The sequence below is a fragment of the Notothenia rossii genome, assembly GCF_949606895.1.
Source record: "Notothenia rossii genome assembly, chromosome: 11".
Lineage (NCBI taxonomy): Eukaryota > Metazoa > Chordata > Actinopteri > Perciformes > Nototheniidae > Notothenia > Notothenia rossii.
In genome coordinates, this window is record NC_136910.1 from 40,791,269 (window position 1) to 40,808,004 (window position 16,736).

General features: G+C 39.6%; 1 protein-coding gene across 1 annotated transcript; it reads right to left on the reverse strand.

Moving 5' to 3' along the window:
* Positions 1 to 2,019: 2,019 nt before the first annotated feature.
* lman1 (lectin, mannose-binding, 1) lies at positions 2,020 to 14,130 on the reverse strand. The gene is made up of 13 exons (XM_079658932.1): positions 13,831 to 14,130; positions 12,404 to 12,558; positions 11,063 to 11,170; positions 10,353 to 10,414; positions 9,913 to 10,012; positions 9,346 to 9,469; positions 8,723 to 8,781; positions 8,446 to 8,578; positions 8,065 to 8,252; positions 7,149 to 7,228; positions 4,334 to 4,490; positions 4,114 to 4,238; positions 2,020 to 2,512 (listed from the first exon to the last, which is right to left on the reverse strand). Exons 1-13 carry the CDS (start codon positions 14,048 to 14,050, stop codon positions 2,476 to 2,478), a joined length of 1,548 nt encoding a protein of 515 aa, XP_079515058.1. The 5' UTR covers positions 14,051 to 14,130; the 3' UTR covers positions 2,020 to 2,475.
* Positions 14,131 to 16,736: the final 2,606 nt, after the last annotated feature.

Sequence of the window (16,736 nt, forward strand, 5' to 3'; positions counted from 1 at the left end):
TTAAAGAAATGGAAAAGAGTGAGTCGAAAAATTGAAAAAAGTCATAGTAGAATAGGTCCAATGTGAAAAAAAACGTCATGGTAGAGTATATCCAAAAATGTGAAAAAAGTCATAATCTAGTGTAGGGGTGTCAAACTCAAACACAGTGGGCCAAAATAAAAAAATAGGTACTAGTCGAGGGCCGGATTGGTTCAATGTTTATTGCAAAACTTATTGAAATGAACTTATTGCACATATTAAGCCTGGAACTAACACAGCTTAAATGATTGCCTATAAAAATAACATTAAACATTAAATAATCAGTTTAATTCATTTCTTATGGCTCTATCTGCAGCAGAGTCATTTCTTATGATTACATTTTTCCACAGGCCAACAACAGCTTCAAAAAAACAATTTCCCTCAAAGAAAAAAACAAACATGCCATGTTGTCGCAAGGAAACAGGTGCAGAAGGAAACATCCATTTAAACTCAGTTTGCTGCTCTGTGATGCTAGTTTAAGCCATAGACTGGTTTAAGCCAGATACTTGGCATCTCATCTTGGGTGCAAGTTCATCAATGTTTGGGGTCAGGCTCTGAGCTGAGGAAATCCTCAGGATTGAGTGAAGGTGTGCGTGCAATATGCCGGCGGGCCAGATCTAATAGTAATTAGAAATGATCCTGCTGGCCGAAATTAAATCCACTAAGGGCCTGATTTGGCCCCCGGGCCTTGAGTTTGACACATGTGAAATAGTGTGTCAAACATTTTGAAAAAAGGTCATAGTATAGTATCTCAAGAAATTTAGAAAAAAGATAAAGAACATATCCCATATGGTCTAGGGGTTAGGATTCCTGGTTTTTCACCCAAGCGGGCCAGGTTCAACTCCTGGTATTGGAACAGCTTTCAGATGGGAAAAATAATCAAAGTATAAGCTGTTTTAAGAAATGGAAAAGAGTGAGTCGAAAAAAGTCATAGTAGAATATGTCCAAAAATATGACAAAAAACATCATAGTAGAGTATATCCAAAAATGTGAAAAAAGTCATAATCTAGTATGTCGAAAAATTTGAAAAACTTCATAGTTAATCATGTTGAAACATTTGAAAAAAGTCATAGTACAGTGTGTAAGATTTTTTTGAAAAAAAAAACAAAACATGTCCCATATGGTCTAGCGGTTAGGATTCCTGGTTTTCACCCAGGTGGCCTGGGTTCAACTCCCGGTATGGGAACTGATTGTATATTGAAACATCCAAAAAATGACAGTTTCATTAGTATGGCATCAAAACAGTATACTATGATGAAAGAAGTCCTAATATAGTCAGTCAAATACAATATATAATAATATTTTATATAGTGTCGAAAATGGGTTATGCAAATGCGAAGAAACAACTTAGTATAGTATTTCCAACATTTCTGGTAAAAACGACATAGTATGGTATGTCCAAAATATGCAATTAAAAAGGTCCCATATGGTCTAGGAATGAAGATTCTTGTTTTTCCCCCAGGGGGCCCTGGTTTGATACAAATCGTTTACGAGGCAATGTTTTAAATATGCAAAGAACTATGACATAAGTCGAAAGAAATGCCAAAAAACAACGAAGTATACTATATCAAAAATATGCATAAAAACGACCTAGTATACTAAATCGCTATATTTCAGGAAAAAATTATATTGTATAGTATATCCAGAATTAATGTACTTTTAATATAGTAATACTGTAAATGGAAATCCCCCTTCCGAACGTCATTCATCAGTTAAGGATTATTTAAAAGAACAGAGTTGTCAATAAAGAAAGAATGTGTGATCTTACAAATGTCCCTATAACTTCATACCGTTTTAAATATTCTCCAGTGGTGCAATTTGCTTATCTTTTTGAAATATCCTCAATAGTCCTTCAATAATTGAGATGCACAACTACAAATCTTTGTACAGTAATTGCTAACTAGAATACACTTTACATCATGGACAACCAGGAAACATATCTTTACATAATCATTACCCTTAGTGGAGAGTATCTGACATAATAAAATAAGCAGAGAGTGATTTGTTTGTTTTTTCATGTTTATGTAAATTGTTCATGTGTTCATGAGTATCAGTTTCTGACTCGATCAAAGCAGATGAACGGAAGCAGACAATCTGCTCTGAGTTTTTGCCACCAATAGTTCAGCATTATTTTATACAAAATTGCACATGTTTCTTTGTAGTCAGTTCAGTTCCATAAAATGGGACTGGGGCAGATTGAAAACAAAATCAAAACAGATCCAACCAAAAATACTGTAAGGAACATGTTACATCATGTTGGAAATCCAAAGGTCTCAGATACATTCATACAAAGCTAATTAGTGATCAAATAAAAAAATCTGAAATGAATTAAAACAAACTTCAACAAGATAATTTCTTTCAAGTACAATAATTTAAGATCTCAAAATAATCTGAAAAACCAAAGACCAAAATGGACATTCCCTCATTTACACACTTTCTTTTTAGAAATGTATTTTATCAAAAGAACTTCTTTGCTGCTGCTTCTTGTTGACTCCTGCAGGAGAGGAGAGGAGAGACAAGGCGTTAGAGGCAGTAATGAAAGAAGTGCTATATTTTACTTTAGTAAAATTAGTGATAAAACATTATAGAAATATTGAACATTGAAAATGAACTTAAACTCTTACTGAACTACAAGTAAAAAAAGCATTAGCACCAAAAGTACTTGAACTAAAGAACACATTCCTTATAGTTCATTACAGAATAATGATTGTATTTCCCTGGATCACAATTAACGATGCATACATGTGTATGACTAATGTTGGAGATCATTTCAACAAATCTGTATACTTTCTGTAATCTGCATAATAGAGCTGTATGCATTATTTGATCATGGGTCTAAGGAGAGAGCGGTACACTGTAAAGCACATTGAGACAAATGTGTATTCTTTGTAATATTGTGCTATATAAATCAAAGCTGATGGACATTCAATTGATTTATATTTTTTATTTAAGATAACCTGAATATGTAATGAGAGGAATGTAGTTGAGTAAGAGTGTAGCATAAAATGGAAATTCCCAAGTAAAGTACAAGTAACTTAAAGGTCCCATGTCATGGCCCTTTCCACTGATCATAATTCCATTGTTGAGGTCTACTAGAATAGATTTATATTGTGCAATTTTCCAAAATCACTTTGGTTTCTCATACAGCATCTCTGTAAACTACGTGTATTCACTGAATTTCACTCTCTGCCTTTAACGGCTCGTTGTAGCTCCAGTAGCTCCAGCCCCCACCCTCCCTGTGAGCACAGTGTGCTCTGATTGGTCGGGACGTTATCGCGCTGAGCTCCGTGGAGGTGTTGTTTCCTTGTTTAGCGATACACAGCGAAACACAGCCAAACTCATCCTGAGCACACACAAAGTCACAGCCGAAGTAAAAACAATAAGTGTGGCTTGATATTGAGTAAGAAAAAGGTTGATAAACGCCGTGAGAATGGGTCTGCAGAGAGAATTTCGCCGCGATCCCAACTGTCTGTTATCAGCCTGCAGCCAGGGAGGAGAGATCAGCAGAGCTGCCTGCACTGTGTGTGTGTGTGAGGAAGTCCGTGGATTGGTCAATTAGGACCAATCAACGGGGGCTTAACGTAACGGCTCCGCGGACGTAACGTAACGGCTCCACGGATTGGTCCATTTCGTTCCGGGTACGGTTGACATCATGCGTACCCGGAAGAATCAATGGACAATGACGTATCTCCAACGAGGCGTTTTGGAGAGGTATTTTCTGTGTTAGAGTTGTATTCCCTACAGGGTGTACTTTGAGGGTTTTGACTCTGCAGATCGTTTACATGCATAAAAACCTTCATAACACACAAGGGGACGGGTAATAACCGGAAAAGCATGACATGGGACCTTTAAATTACAAACTTGTAACCCCAAATTAAATAATACCTAAAAAAAGCGTAGTCAAGCATGTCTAAAATATCTGAAAAAACGTGCCGTATATATGAGAAAAACAACATAGTATAATAGGGTTTTGAAAAACATGCAAAAAAAACGATGTGGTATGTTGCAAAAAATTAATAGAACAGTATGTTGAAAAATAATATTCAAAAAAAGTCATAGTATGTTGAAAATGTTTTGAAAAAAAAGTAATCTTACTTGTACATGATGTAGCAGAAGAACAGGACTGACTGGACAATGATGAAGATTGTAAAGTGAACTGTGGATAGGCAGGAAGGCATGGGGGGCACCTCGGGGCACTTCACTGTCTTCTCTGCTGGATTCTGTGTGAAACATACAGAAAAGGGACAGAGTTCGGTCAATTCTGATATTCTTTTCACAAACCACTCCATAAGATTTGTTCCCCTCTGATCCACACCGGAGAGTTGCGCTGCACCAGGTGCTCCACGTCTCTTTTGACCGTGTGCAGATGCTCCTTGATTTCGTTGAAGTGCTGGATGGTCTCGTACGTTCCCAAAGCGCCCGCGTTCCCCTGCGCTGAGCCGATCTGCTTCAGAGACTCATAGAAGGAGTTCCTGCAGACACAAAGAGAACACACATGATATAATCTTTTAATGCAAAAACCTTTTAATACCAAATAAATATCTTTGCAATATAATCAAGATGTTTCAATTTGAATCCATGTTGGGAAGCACGATGCCCAGTCAATGTGATGGGTGGTATCATTTATTTACACTAATACTTTGTCCAGAATTAAATCCTTTAATCCCCATTCACTGGAGGATACATATTCTTAAAGTTTGAAAACAGAAAATTACCATCTGATAAAAGAGGTCATGATTGCAAATTAATCCCTTATAAAAACATGTTCTTACAACAGATTACAGGAGGTTAAGAAACGGACCAGAGGAGAGGTCTAGTCTGGGCATGAGGATGAAAATAGGGATCCAAAAAAACATGAAAACGGAAGCAAATAAATGTATTGTACTCTTTTTTTGGAAGAGTGGTTTCAGAAAGTCTTTTCAACCTGAGCAGATCAAAAAGAAGCTGCAGCTGTTAGCTTAGTTTAGCATAAAGACTGGTCGGCTGCAAGGATTAAACAATCCTGGCTAGCTCATTAATAAACATGTTATGTATCATTTGCCTAATCTGTGTAAAAATGACAATTAGTGGTCAAGAAATGGCACATAACCCCCGTAGAGTAATGTGCCATTTCTTGAACTGGCGACGTGACTTTCGGTAGTCTTGGCGTCTTTTTGAGTCAATAAGTAATTTTGGATTATGTTTTTTTGACTGACGGTTAATGCTAGTTTATCCTGTGTCAGAGCGTCTATCTCGCAAAGGTTTATTTGTCCGATTTCCCTTCATCACGTCTTCAAAAGAACCAAAATGTACAATCCAAAACCATTAACTCTCACAAGTAATACAATCTGAAATTGTTTTGTTTTGACTTTCAATTTCATTAGTAAATGAAATCAAGTAAACCATTCCCAGAAGAGAATGAAAACGTCTAAGCCCGGATCATATTTCTCCACCAAATTGAATTTCTTAAAAGTTGATTACTAACAGGGAGAAAGCAATAAGTTCCCCTTATCATCTTAAACACATCTAAGACGATTATCAGAAAAAAAGTGTCTTTTGTAAATGAAAGTAATTCAAGTCGCTCCACAGATGAATTGGAGGTTACTCATGTTTTGCTTGTGTATGACAGATGTATTTAAAGACGCCTAATCTGATAAGGACTGAATGGTGCTAAGACGGTGGCCTTTTCTTGCTCGGCCACATGTCTGACAGGATGGACAGGGATGACATATAAACAAAATCTAATTTGTTTCACAGAGGGGGAAAATAAAAATCTCCCTTGAGAAAGTAAGTGAGCATTTATTAAACCCCACGTCTAATCTTCATCTGCTACAAGTGACCCATTTATGAGCAAAAAGCCCTCCTTGGAGTCTGAGAGGAAGTCCTATCACAAACTGTGTTTAAAGACCGGGATCAACTGAGAGCTTAATCTACAATGTAATACAGATCAGTCGCTCATATTAGCACATTAGAGGGGGCAGCTGCAACCTTTTGCCACGGTCTCAACTTATTTACTGTGTCAATCAGCTTAGTCCTCTTCCCCTCTGATAATGTGCTTTATTAAAAACAAATCATAACAGAAACTGTCTTTCCCTGCCGTCTATAATATCATTTATGTTGGTAGAATTAATGAAAGTTGTAAGTTATGAGTCAACAATATACTAAAAAAAATCATGTCTGCAAAATCATTTGAGGATGAATGTCCTGTTGGATTTAGGGCATATAAACAGCTTGGTTCTTTTATGATACATGAGACTAAGAGATTAATGTTACATCAAATACAATCTTTAATATCTTGTGATTCTGATTAATTCTTAATGCAGATGGTGTGTTGAAATTAAGACACAATGAGACTGCAGCCACAGGACAAACATGCGACATGATTGAATAAATAAACGCAATTTCAAAAAGGTGGAGAAATAACTAACTTCATTATTTTGAACTCAAGAAAAACATTCTTGAAATCCCCGCTCACATTTAGGAGAAGGGTTTTGAGGAAGACATTGTTTTTAAATCTGTTGCGTGCTCACAATGACTAAGCCGACAAGCACGTTAGGCAAGCAATATGAAAGCACAAGATTGAAGCTAAACATCAAAAATGACTTTCTGAACACCTAATCAGGCTTACTTAGAAACACTCAGGGAAGGCATACCATCATAAAATCTCTTAAGCTGTATTATCCGAGCGTTCAAATCCTGCCAGAGTTGTGAGGAGACCATATTTAGAACCAAAGAAGAAGAAAAGATTAAAGCGGGCAGAGCACACTCTCCCTATTGTTGTATGTGTCAATGATTGAATTCTTCCAGTTTTTACATCAGGAGTAAATAATGCAACTGCTAACCTCCAGATATTCATTTATTAATAAATACAACAAATGAGTTCAAATGGTAGAGCTTATATCATGCAGAGCTGAGGCTTCAAATGTGTGCAAATGCAGACTGATACTGCGTATGGATTATGGGCTGGCAGACACCTGTGATGCTGCAGTCACCGCATCCTCAGATTAAATATGATTGGAGGGATTTAGCCGCCAGGATTTCCCTTGTTTTTCTGGAGTATCACGGAGCTGTCTTTATGTTTTTTGGCAAAAACAACGGCTAGTTTTTAAGACCGATCAAATGTCAACAACAATGAGCCCTTTGGGACTTACCTCAGCTCGTTCAGGTTTTGGAGGACCTCCTGCTGGGTGGCTAGGACGGAGCCCAACTGCTGTTGACCCACAGTGTCCAGCTGAAGGGGAAAAGAAACATGGTGAAGGTCTGAAGGCTAAAGGCCTGAGTGAAGATTTGATAACGCTGTTGCTAAACAGAGATTTAATGGCTTTAATAACCCATAATAAAACAATTAACGTTAGCAAGAGTACTTCCTTTATAGTTTGTGTGGGCAGGATGCCAGTCTGTTGTGATCCCAGTACATTTTTAGATCACTAAACTGACTAGAAATAAATGTAAGTGTCGTTAAAGCAAAACCACCAAATGTTATTTATATCCATACATTTGTGTAAAAACTACATTACAGTTACATGCACACAAATACTTTACTCTTATTCCAAATAAGACAATATAAAACATGTAATACAGGTCATGTAAAAAGCTTATAACTAGGCCCTTTTCAAAATGAAGCATATTTCCATTCAGACATGTGGGATTTGTTGACATTATTCAGGTTTGAGGAGCCTTCTTTGACGTGTAAACAGAGCATCCAAATGGGCTTCTCATTCTGAGTTTTCTAACAGCAGTTTGCAATACATGGCCTTTTGCCGTTTACTGCCAGCTGTGTGTTTTGTACACGAGCCAACTAGAGATGCATGCCCAGAAACGCCACATTTCTTTATCACAACATTGACCTTCCTAAGAAAGTGGGCTGAAGAAATGTAAGAGGGACAATGTGATTAAGATTGAAGAGTCTGCACAAGTGAAACATGTTTAGAAAATGTCTATTTAAAAACAGCTGAATTTATAATTTATTGGAAGAAATGTGAGTATGTAAACACATTCAGTGATCTATAATCCTGTATCATGTCTCTCTGCGTCTGGTGTGAAGACATCTCTCCTAATAACTCTCACCTGTCCCGACTCGGCGTTGGCCCCCTTCTTGGCGACCTCGTCGGTGATGACGGACACGTATCTCCGCTGCTCGTCCAGGATCATAGCGAGCTGCCGGTGGAGCTGTTTGATCTCCAGGTGGATCCGGTTCTGACCCTCAAACACCTGACGGATCTCCTGGTCATTCACCGTCTCATAGATGTCCTCAACTGAAGAGAAAACACATAAGTAACTACATCCACAGAACTTTCATGAGGGATTTGAATGTTTCAGCAAATTTACATCTATTTGAGTGGATTCACTAATATAATATAAAACTGCTAATAAAGGGTATCATTACAAATAACTTTAAACTTCATGATTTTGTTTATAATCACTTATGATTTGGTTTCAGAAACTAACTTGGCTCTCCTTGGATGTCGGGGTGCTCTTTCTGAAACTCCTCTTTCTTTTTGTCCAGCTCTTGCTGGAAGTTCTGAAATTCCTCCTGGTACTTGTCCTTCTCTTCTTTAGGAATCTCAGATTCAGGTGGGGGCTTCAGTGGGAGAGACAAAAAAAGCCCTTAGTGAACTCAATAGAGGCTGTGCTTAGACTACCTCGTGCACATACATGCACGCTGAGACACGCAGCTGCACACAGGGACGTGAACGTATTAGGAGCTTTAGTCAAATGGAGTTACCGGCTGCTGGCCTGGCTCTGAGAGACTGAACGTTAAGAAGGACAAAACATCGTGGTCATCTGGAGGAGGAAAGAAATGATCAGTTAGTAAACTGCAACATAAAACATCATAACAATGATGGAGGTGCTTTACTGCACTTTTATAAGAAATGTAAAGGGGGTTATAATTAAGGAGGAAAGGGGAACTGTGGTAACATCATGTTAGTAAAAGACCAAAAATGACTTGGTATAACACGTGTTATATGATATCTAAATGTATTCTTCTCTAATAGGGGAATAGCAGGTCATAACAATGAGTGTCACACTAAGAAGAACATATAAATAGGGTACATAATATGATTAAAAAACAATGTGGAAATGGGGCAAAAATAAACAAAACCTTAATAATAGGGTTAAATCATTTTAAATGAATAATGGGGTGTAATAATGTGATGGTGTTGAAATATGTTGATGAAAAAGAGGATAGCAGAGAAGTAAAAAAAAGACTAGCTCATAATTCTAAGATGATAATAGGACATATAAGACATGAGTAATTATCAGACAATAGTGCTGAAAGCCCTCTCCCTTACTCACATTGAACTCACAGCTTTAAGAGTTAGTTTTAACACAGAGAATAGAGTTTACCTGCTAAGCCTCCAGTGGCTGCCGAGATGCCGAAGAAGCCCTCAGTGGGGATGACCATGTTGTCCACCTTGGTGCAGAGCTCGTAGTCTTCTTTGTCTGGAGTGAAACCAGCGTTGAACATCACCTGAGGAGGAGGAGGAGGAGGAGGAGGAATGATGAAGCTGAACAAATACTACCAACTTTGCTGATCATAATTATAAAACACAATAACATCTATTTGCTGCAGTGACAGATGCCAAAGAAATGTCGTTTTACTTTGTATGAAAACAAAGATATATTTGATTCTATTCTATCACGGCCAAAATAATGGAGTGTTAGTAAGAAAACGTGCCTTTTTCCATTTTAGATTGTTATATTTGTTATATTGTTTTTAAAGTATTTAAATGTAATTTCATAAATGTGTTTTCGTCGCACTCAATCTCAAAACGTTTCTTTTTGTGTGTGATTTGAGCACTTTGAATTGCCTCGTGTTGAAATGTGCTACATAAATGAACGTGTGTTTTCGTGCATTACACATACACAGCTTTATGTATACAGGTAACAACTCTCCTTTATGGTTTCTCCTACCGTTAGCGTCTTCTTGTAGTAAGTTATTTTGGCTCGGACAGGATAGGGTTTGTTGCGGAAGTCTCGTAAACACGTGCCGAGGGCCTGTGTGGTGCCGTCACTGGATCAAAACAAGACAGACAAATAAACACACACACACATGCACCTATACAGCACTGGGGTCAATTTATTGACACACGATTAGACTTTCTTAAAAAGTGAATAACACTAATGCCCGTGTTTGTTTTGGTAAATACGTGCAGTGCAGTAAACAGTGTGAACTCTAAGACTGGAATGGCATTGGAAAAGTGATTTAAAGCTTTCACTGGCCCGGGGGAGATTAGGAAAACTGGAGGATTATTTACTTTCCAAGTAAATATAATCATATTTCATAATCTCCTTTAAATTGTTGAAATCTGAGTTGATGACATCATAGCGAAGCAAAAGAGGTGTTTACTTACTTTTGATGGTCATAAACAAGCTTGCCATTGTTTCCCACAACAACTATAGCTGGGTTATTTTTCTGGAGTGAAGATGATAGAAAACAAGGGAACAACACATTAATCCTTTTTTCATGTGAAGACCAGAGGTGGCTTTGCCTTTAAGTAATCTTATTCCAAAATATCAAACCTGAAATAATAAATACTCAAATGTGATACAAACAGAAGCAGTCTTTTGTTTAGCATGACATTGATCTGTTTATGAACTCAAAACCATCGGAAACAGAATCAAAATACTTAAAATAATAATATTCATACAAACAGAGATCATCTCATAGAAATGTGAACATTTTACTACAATACATAACAAAAATAAATATGTAAATATTTACAATTATATAATATATATACAATTGGGTATAATAATTATGATTATTTAAATAAAATAAATAATAAAAAACGGAATACTTAAAACCTTCCAACAAAAGTATAATAGACAAAACAAGCCAAAACTAATATAAGGATGATAAATATAAATATCTATATATAAAGTAGCTCTAAAAGGAGGATAATCTTAGAATTATCATTTGTATATCAAACTGCCCCTCTCATCAGTTGACAACAACCAAAAGGAGCAGTGAGAGCCTGAATGTGTCTTTGTGTGGTTTTCAAATAAGGACTCATTTCAGGAACAAGTCATTATAAGTCGTGGCTAACCAATAAACACCCACCTTTCCATCGTTGTCAAAGGTGTCAAAGAAGACTCCCACTCCGTTCCACTGGTCGGCCGCTCCGTACACCGGGCCGTCGAGGCCCTGCTCAGTGGTGAACCACATGGCCTGCAGACACAGAAGAGGAGGACATGTTAGTCAGTTTAGCGTCAGTTACAAAGCATAGGTCACAAGTCATAGGCAGTAGCATTTTAGATGAACCACATTTAACATCTTCATTTGGACATACAGGCCTGAGAGCTCTGGAAAACAATACCAACCTCAAATACAAAATGTATTCCAGATATAAAATCATAAACAACAAAGTGCAGGCTAAAAACAAACCAGAACTGTCATTATTTTTAACAATTGGACTGTAAAGTGTAGTGCACTGTATATTAGGGCTGGGTCATAGTGATTATATTAAATACCACAATATTTGTGCTACTATTCCCTTGGTGTTGATATTGCAAATATATTGTAGGGTTGAGTATTTATAGCCTTTCTAAAATATTCACACAATAATATATTTGTATAAATAATCATCTGTAGCTTGGCCTAAATGACTAGTGTTATGAAATGACATCACCTTACTGTAATGCAGCAGATCTCTGGGGACAAGGGTTAGAAATGAGCTGTAGCTTTAAGCTCTCTGTTCATATTCACATGTTCATGCTCTGTGTGTGTTCCATTATAGATATCAATTCACTTTTCTTTTGTAACCTTTTTTGTTCTGCCTCTTTCAGGTTTCTCTCATCACAAAAAAAGATCATCAGTGAAACAAAGAATGGGGAGTAAATATGACATGTGCTTAAGTATTCATGTGTTTTCCTGCAGCTGTGAATGGATCTCCAGTTGTCACCCTTGATATGAGTAGAGGCCTGTTTGACTGGGGCAAAGCGATGCAGAAAACCAAAAACAACTTGTGATCACAACCTAAGTCAAGATGTATAATGCCGTTTATGAAAGTGAAACAGGATATGCTTCATTCCTATAAGTGTTGACTGCAGAGTAATGCAAATGAGTGCAAGACATTGCTCTAAGAAATAACAGTCAGTAAATAGCTGAGTTTCTGTGACAACACCAACTACCAAACATATACTCAGTTTCTGGAGACATGTTTTGACCTGATTTCCATTTATTCCTCTGCATACGTATAATATTAGAGTTGAAAGTAAGAGGGTTTACTGATTAAGATGATGACATATTGAATTAGAGCAGAAGGAAGTAAGACTGTAAGCCACTTGTGATGGTCTAGTGCAGCTGTACAGAGTAGGAGATGCCAGTTCAGGGTTCTGGCCTTATAAAGTATATAATGTAAACTGCCTCATTATTAGACACAGCAGTCTGACCCCTCCTTACCAAACCATCCGCTCCCATCCGGCCTCGTCCAGATACTCTGAAGGTCACCTTGGCCTCCCAGTGTTCAAAGTTGAATTTGTTTTTGGTCCACACAGAGCCCTTCTGACTCCTGAGGGACGGAGTGATGCGCACCTGGTCTGCACTGGGAATAGTATCTTAATGGAGAAAAGGAGAGAATAAGGGTTTTAGAAGCAAGTTAGTGTATGTTCAATGATCTCAGGGGAAATACAAAGCCATTAACTCATTTACAAAAGATCAACATATGGTTTATAAAACAACTGCACACTAAAGAAGTCATTTACTCTGTGGCCTTCTTTTACTGGAGAAAAAGCACATGTCAGACCTCTGGTCATGGTATCAGAAGCCAGCACTATCAGGCTGTGTCTACTGTCTAATCGTTTAACAGATTCACACACAGTAAACGATTGACCTCAGATTTGTTTGTTCAATCTGGGTTTACTCTTTCTAAAACAAACGTTGGCATACTAAATGTCTAACATGTTCTCTGTTTCATATCATTGTAACTGCAATAATGTTATAAGTGCTGTACGGAGAAATAAAGGAGCTTAAATATATCACCTAATGTTTTTTTTTAAACTTTGCTCTAAAAAATAGTGGATCATATATTTTTTAAAGTCATAACATGTTCCAGCTTTTCGGTTTTGAGGATTTACATATTTTATTTGTCTAATTGTGTTGTTAACTTAATAATTATGATGTTGGACTGCTGGTTGGACTAAACAAACAACTCATGCATGGGGGCCGAGCAGTTTAAGACACTAAGCACGTTATCAAAACATCCCTAATTTGGAGTATAGCTGCAGAGATTTTATGCCATCCCACATCTCTCTCACCTTGTTTACTGTCAATATAGAGAATCAGTATTTTGGTATCTTAACAAAGGACAGAAAATCACCCCCAAAAAATGCAGATGATGTCACCTTTAACCCTGGGAAATTGTGACTAAAACATAGATCAGCAGAATAATAATCGTTGCAGATTGAGAGGGTATAATCTCGTGCTGCTGCAGTTTATTGAAAACTCATATCAGCGATTGGACAAATCACAGGGTGATGCAAGAATCCAAAGGCCCATTTCTGAAAGATGAAAGTTCAACGCTTGAGTTGCATGTGTGTACACAGCCTCTCCGTCAGTGTTGTTTTTAAATTAGCCCAGGACACGTTGGAACAGGACTGGGACTCGGACGTAAAAGCTATGCTGCTAAAATGTATGATATCTCTTGTGCAGTTTTGAATGGACCGAGAAAACCGCTATCTTGACAGTACATCCTTCACGGAAACACGTCAATGAAAGAAATAAACCGGTAAAACATAACCGACTCCAGCTGTCCTATTGTCGTGTTGTTACATTTGTGTTTTAGGTTGAAACAGCAGTTCTGTGATGTTGACAGCTGGATACAAACTTACTTCCAGTGTGGATCCAAAACGGGATCCCGCCGTCTTTCTGAGACAGGTGGGGTCCCTTGAAGCTGTATTTGTACTCAAACCGGCGGTGAGGAAGCTCCTCTGTCGTCGGGGAACCGGCGGGGACGTCGGCGAGGCTGTGGTGAAATATTAACGTTGTGAGAAAAGTTAATATCAACAAACGAGTGTTGGCAGCCGGGCGCTGTGCTATGGACACCGCCATGTTTCTGTATCACTGCTGACGTAGCGCTGAGACCACGAGAATGACGGGATGCGTGAAGGGCCAACAGGGCGCTTTCTGATTGGTCCACTGCTTTGGTCCTTTTTCCTCTCTTCTTCTTCAGTTTTTTAAGGCAACAGCTTTACGACAGGAGCCATATGTACACAAACGAGTAACGGATTATATTGATCGGTAACACGTAATCAAGAATCAAAAAAGTAAACTGTAATGTCTACATTTAAAGACAAATACGTTATTAGATTACTGCTAAAATAAATACAATAATACAAAAACATATGATAATAATACAAATAACAATGGGATAACTAGCAGGATTACAATGTATCATTACATTTCAAAACAAAGAACGGCATGCTTACACATTAAAACCAAGTTTTTTAATGCAGTAGAAGAGTAGATAGACAACTAAACAAAAAATACTGTATATGCGTACATTATAATGATAATAATAATAATAACTTTAATTGATATAGCGCCTTTCATCAACCCAAGGTCGCTTGACAAAGAAACATATAAGGACAAGACATAAAACAGGTGGCAGAAATGGAAGTCTTACATTGCAGGGGGGGGGGGGAGAGTGAGTTAATGTTGGAAGGCTTTGTTGAACAGATGAGTTTTCAGGGTTGATTTGAAGATGACATGACATTCATGGAATAAACTAAAACAGGATTTGTAAACTATACCATTCAGCAGGCCAACCCTATACTTTAAAGGTGGGGTAGGTCATTTTGGAGAAACCAGCTCGAGTGCGCTAGAATTTGAAAATACACAGCCGGAAAAAATCTGCCACTTCCTTATAGAGCCCCTCCTCCAACACACACGAACACGCACTTGACCAATGAGGGCACGAGTTAAGTTTGTGCACAGATGGAAGGCTGACAGGCAGGTTCTAGAACATTTTACATGGGGGGGTAAGAGGTCATGTCAGGGGGGCATGGGAGGGCGGACAGTACGTTGTATTTTATACTGTATATAACCTATTTATTGTTAAATCATGCCCTAACACAAGTGTTCTTAATGCACAAGAGAAACAAGGTGTTCAGACCAACAAACTCAAATATAGTATAAAACAGCAGAAAATACTCATGATACCCTAGAATTCTGTTTACCGTAAGTACAGTTATAATGAAGTACACAAATGACATCACCCATCTCTGGGAGAGAGCTAAAGGTGAACTGTGCAGCAACACATTTCAATAAATATTTGTCAATACTAAGAGCCGCTAGATTGTGCTGCTATAATGGAATATGTATGCAAGGAGAATAAAAACATACCATATGTTCCAGCTGGAGTCTCATCTGCCTCCTGATCACTGCCTCTGTCCCTCTTTCTGACACTTCATCTTTATTCCTCACATACATTTCTTCTTCTTCACTAATGTCTTCATCTCCTCCTGGCTTCCTCCTGCTCTGACCCTCCTGGTCTCTTCATCGTACTCTCTTTTCCTTTTCCTCTTTCTGTTCATCCTGATCACTTCTCAGATATGTCTTTTTGTTGTTGTTGAATCACTCCAGCTACTCTGGCCTGCAAGAGTCTACTTGTGAAAAGCACTGGTACAAATGCTTGTATAACTTTACCCGTTAGGGCCAGCTAAGAAGCAGGGCCATCCCTCCCTACAGGCCGATCATGCAGACTGCGTGGGGCCTCATCTTGCAGAGGGGGCCTCATCTTGTGGAGGGGGCCTCATCTTGCGCAGGGGGCCTCATCTTGTGGAGGGGGCCTCATCTTGTGGAGGGGGCATCATCTTGCGCAGGGGGCCTCATCTTGCTGAGGATACCTCATCTTGCGCAGGGGGCCTCATCTTGCGGAGGGGGCCTCATCTTGTGGAGGGGGCCTCATCTTGCGCAGGGGGCCTCATCTTGTGGAGGGGGCCTCATCTTGCGGAGGGGGCCTCATCTTGCGCAGGGTACCTCATCTTGTGGAGGGGGCCTCATCTTGTGGAGGGGGCCTCATCTTGCGCAGGGGGCCTCATCTTGCGGAGGGTACCTCATCTTGTGGAGGGGGCCTCATCTTGCGGAGGGGGCCTCATCTTGCGCAGAGGGCCTCATCTTGCGCAGGGGGCCTCATCTTGCAGAGGGGGCCTCATCTTGCGCAGAGGGCCTCATCTTGCGCAGAGGGCCTCATCTTGCGGAGGGTGCCTCATCTTGCGGAGGGTGCCTCATCTTGCGCAGGGGGCCTCATCTTGCGGAGGGTGCCTCATCTAGCGGAGGGTGCCTCATCTTGCGCAGGGGGCCTCATCTTGCGGAGGGGGCCTCATCTTGTGCAGGGGGCCTCATCTTGCGCAAGGGGCCTCATCTTGCGGAGGGTGCGGAGGGTGCTTCATCTTGCGGAGGGTGCCTCTTCTTTTGCGGAGAGTGCCTCATCTTGCGCAGGGGGTCTCATCTCGCGGAGGGGGCCTCATCTTGCGGAGGGGGCCTCATCTCGCGGAGGGTGCCTCATCTTGCGCAAGGGGCCTCATCTTGCGGAGGGTGCGGAGGGTGCTTCATCTTGCGGAGGGTGCCTCATCTTTTGCGGAGAGTGCCTCATCTTGCGCAGGGGGCCTCATCTCGCGGAGGGGGCCTCATCTTGCGGAGGGTGCCTCATCTTGCGCAGGGGGCCTCATCTTGCGGAGGGGGCCTCATCTTGCGGAGGGGGCCTCATCTTGTGCAGGGGGCCTCATCTCGCAGA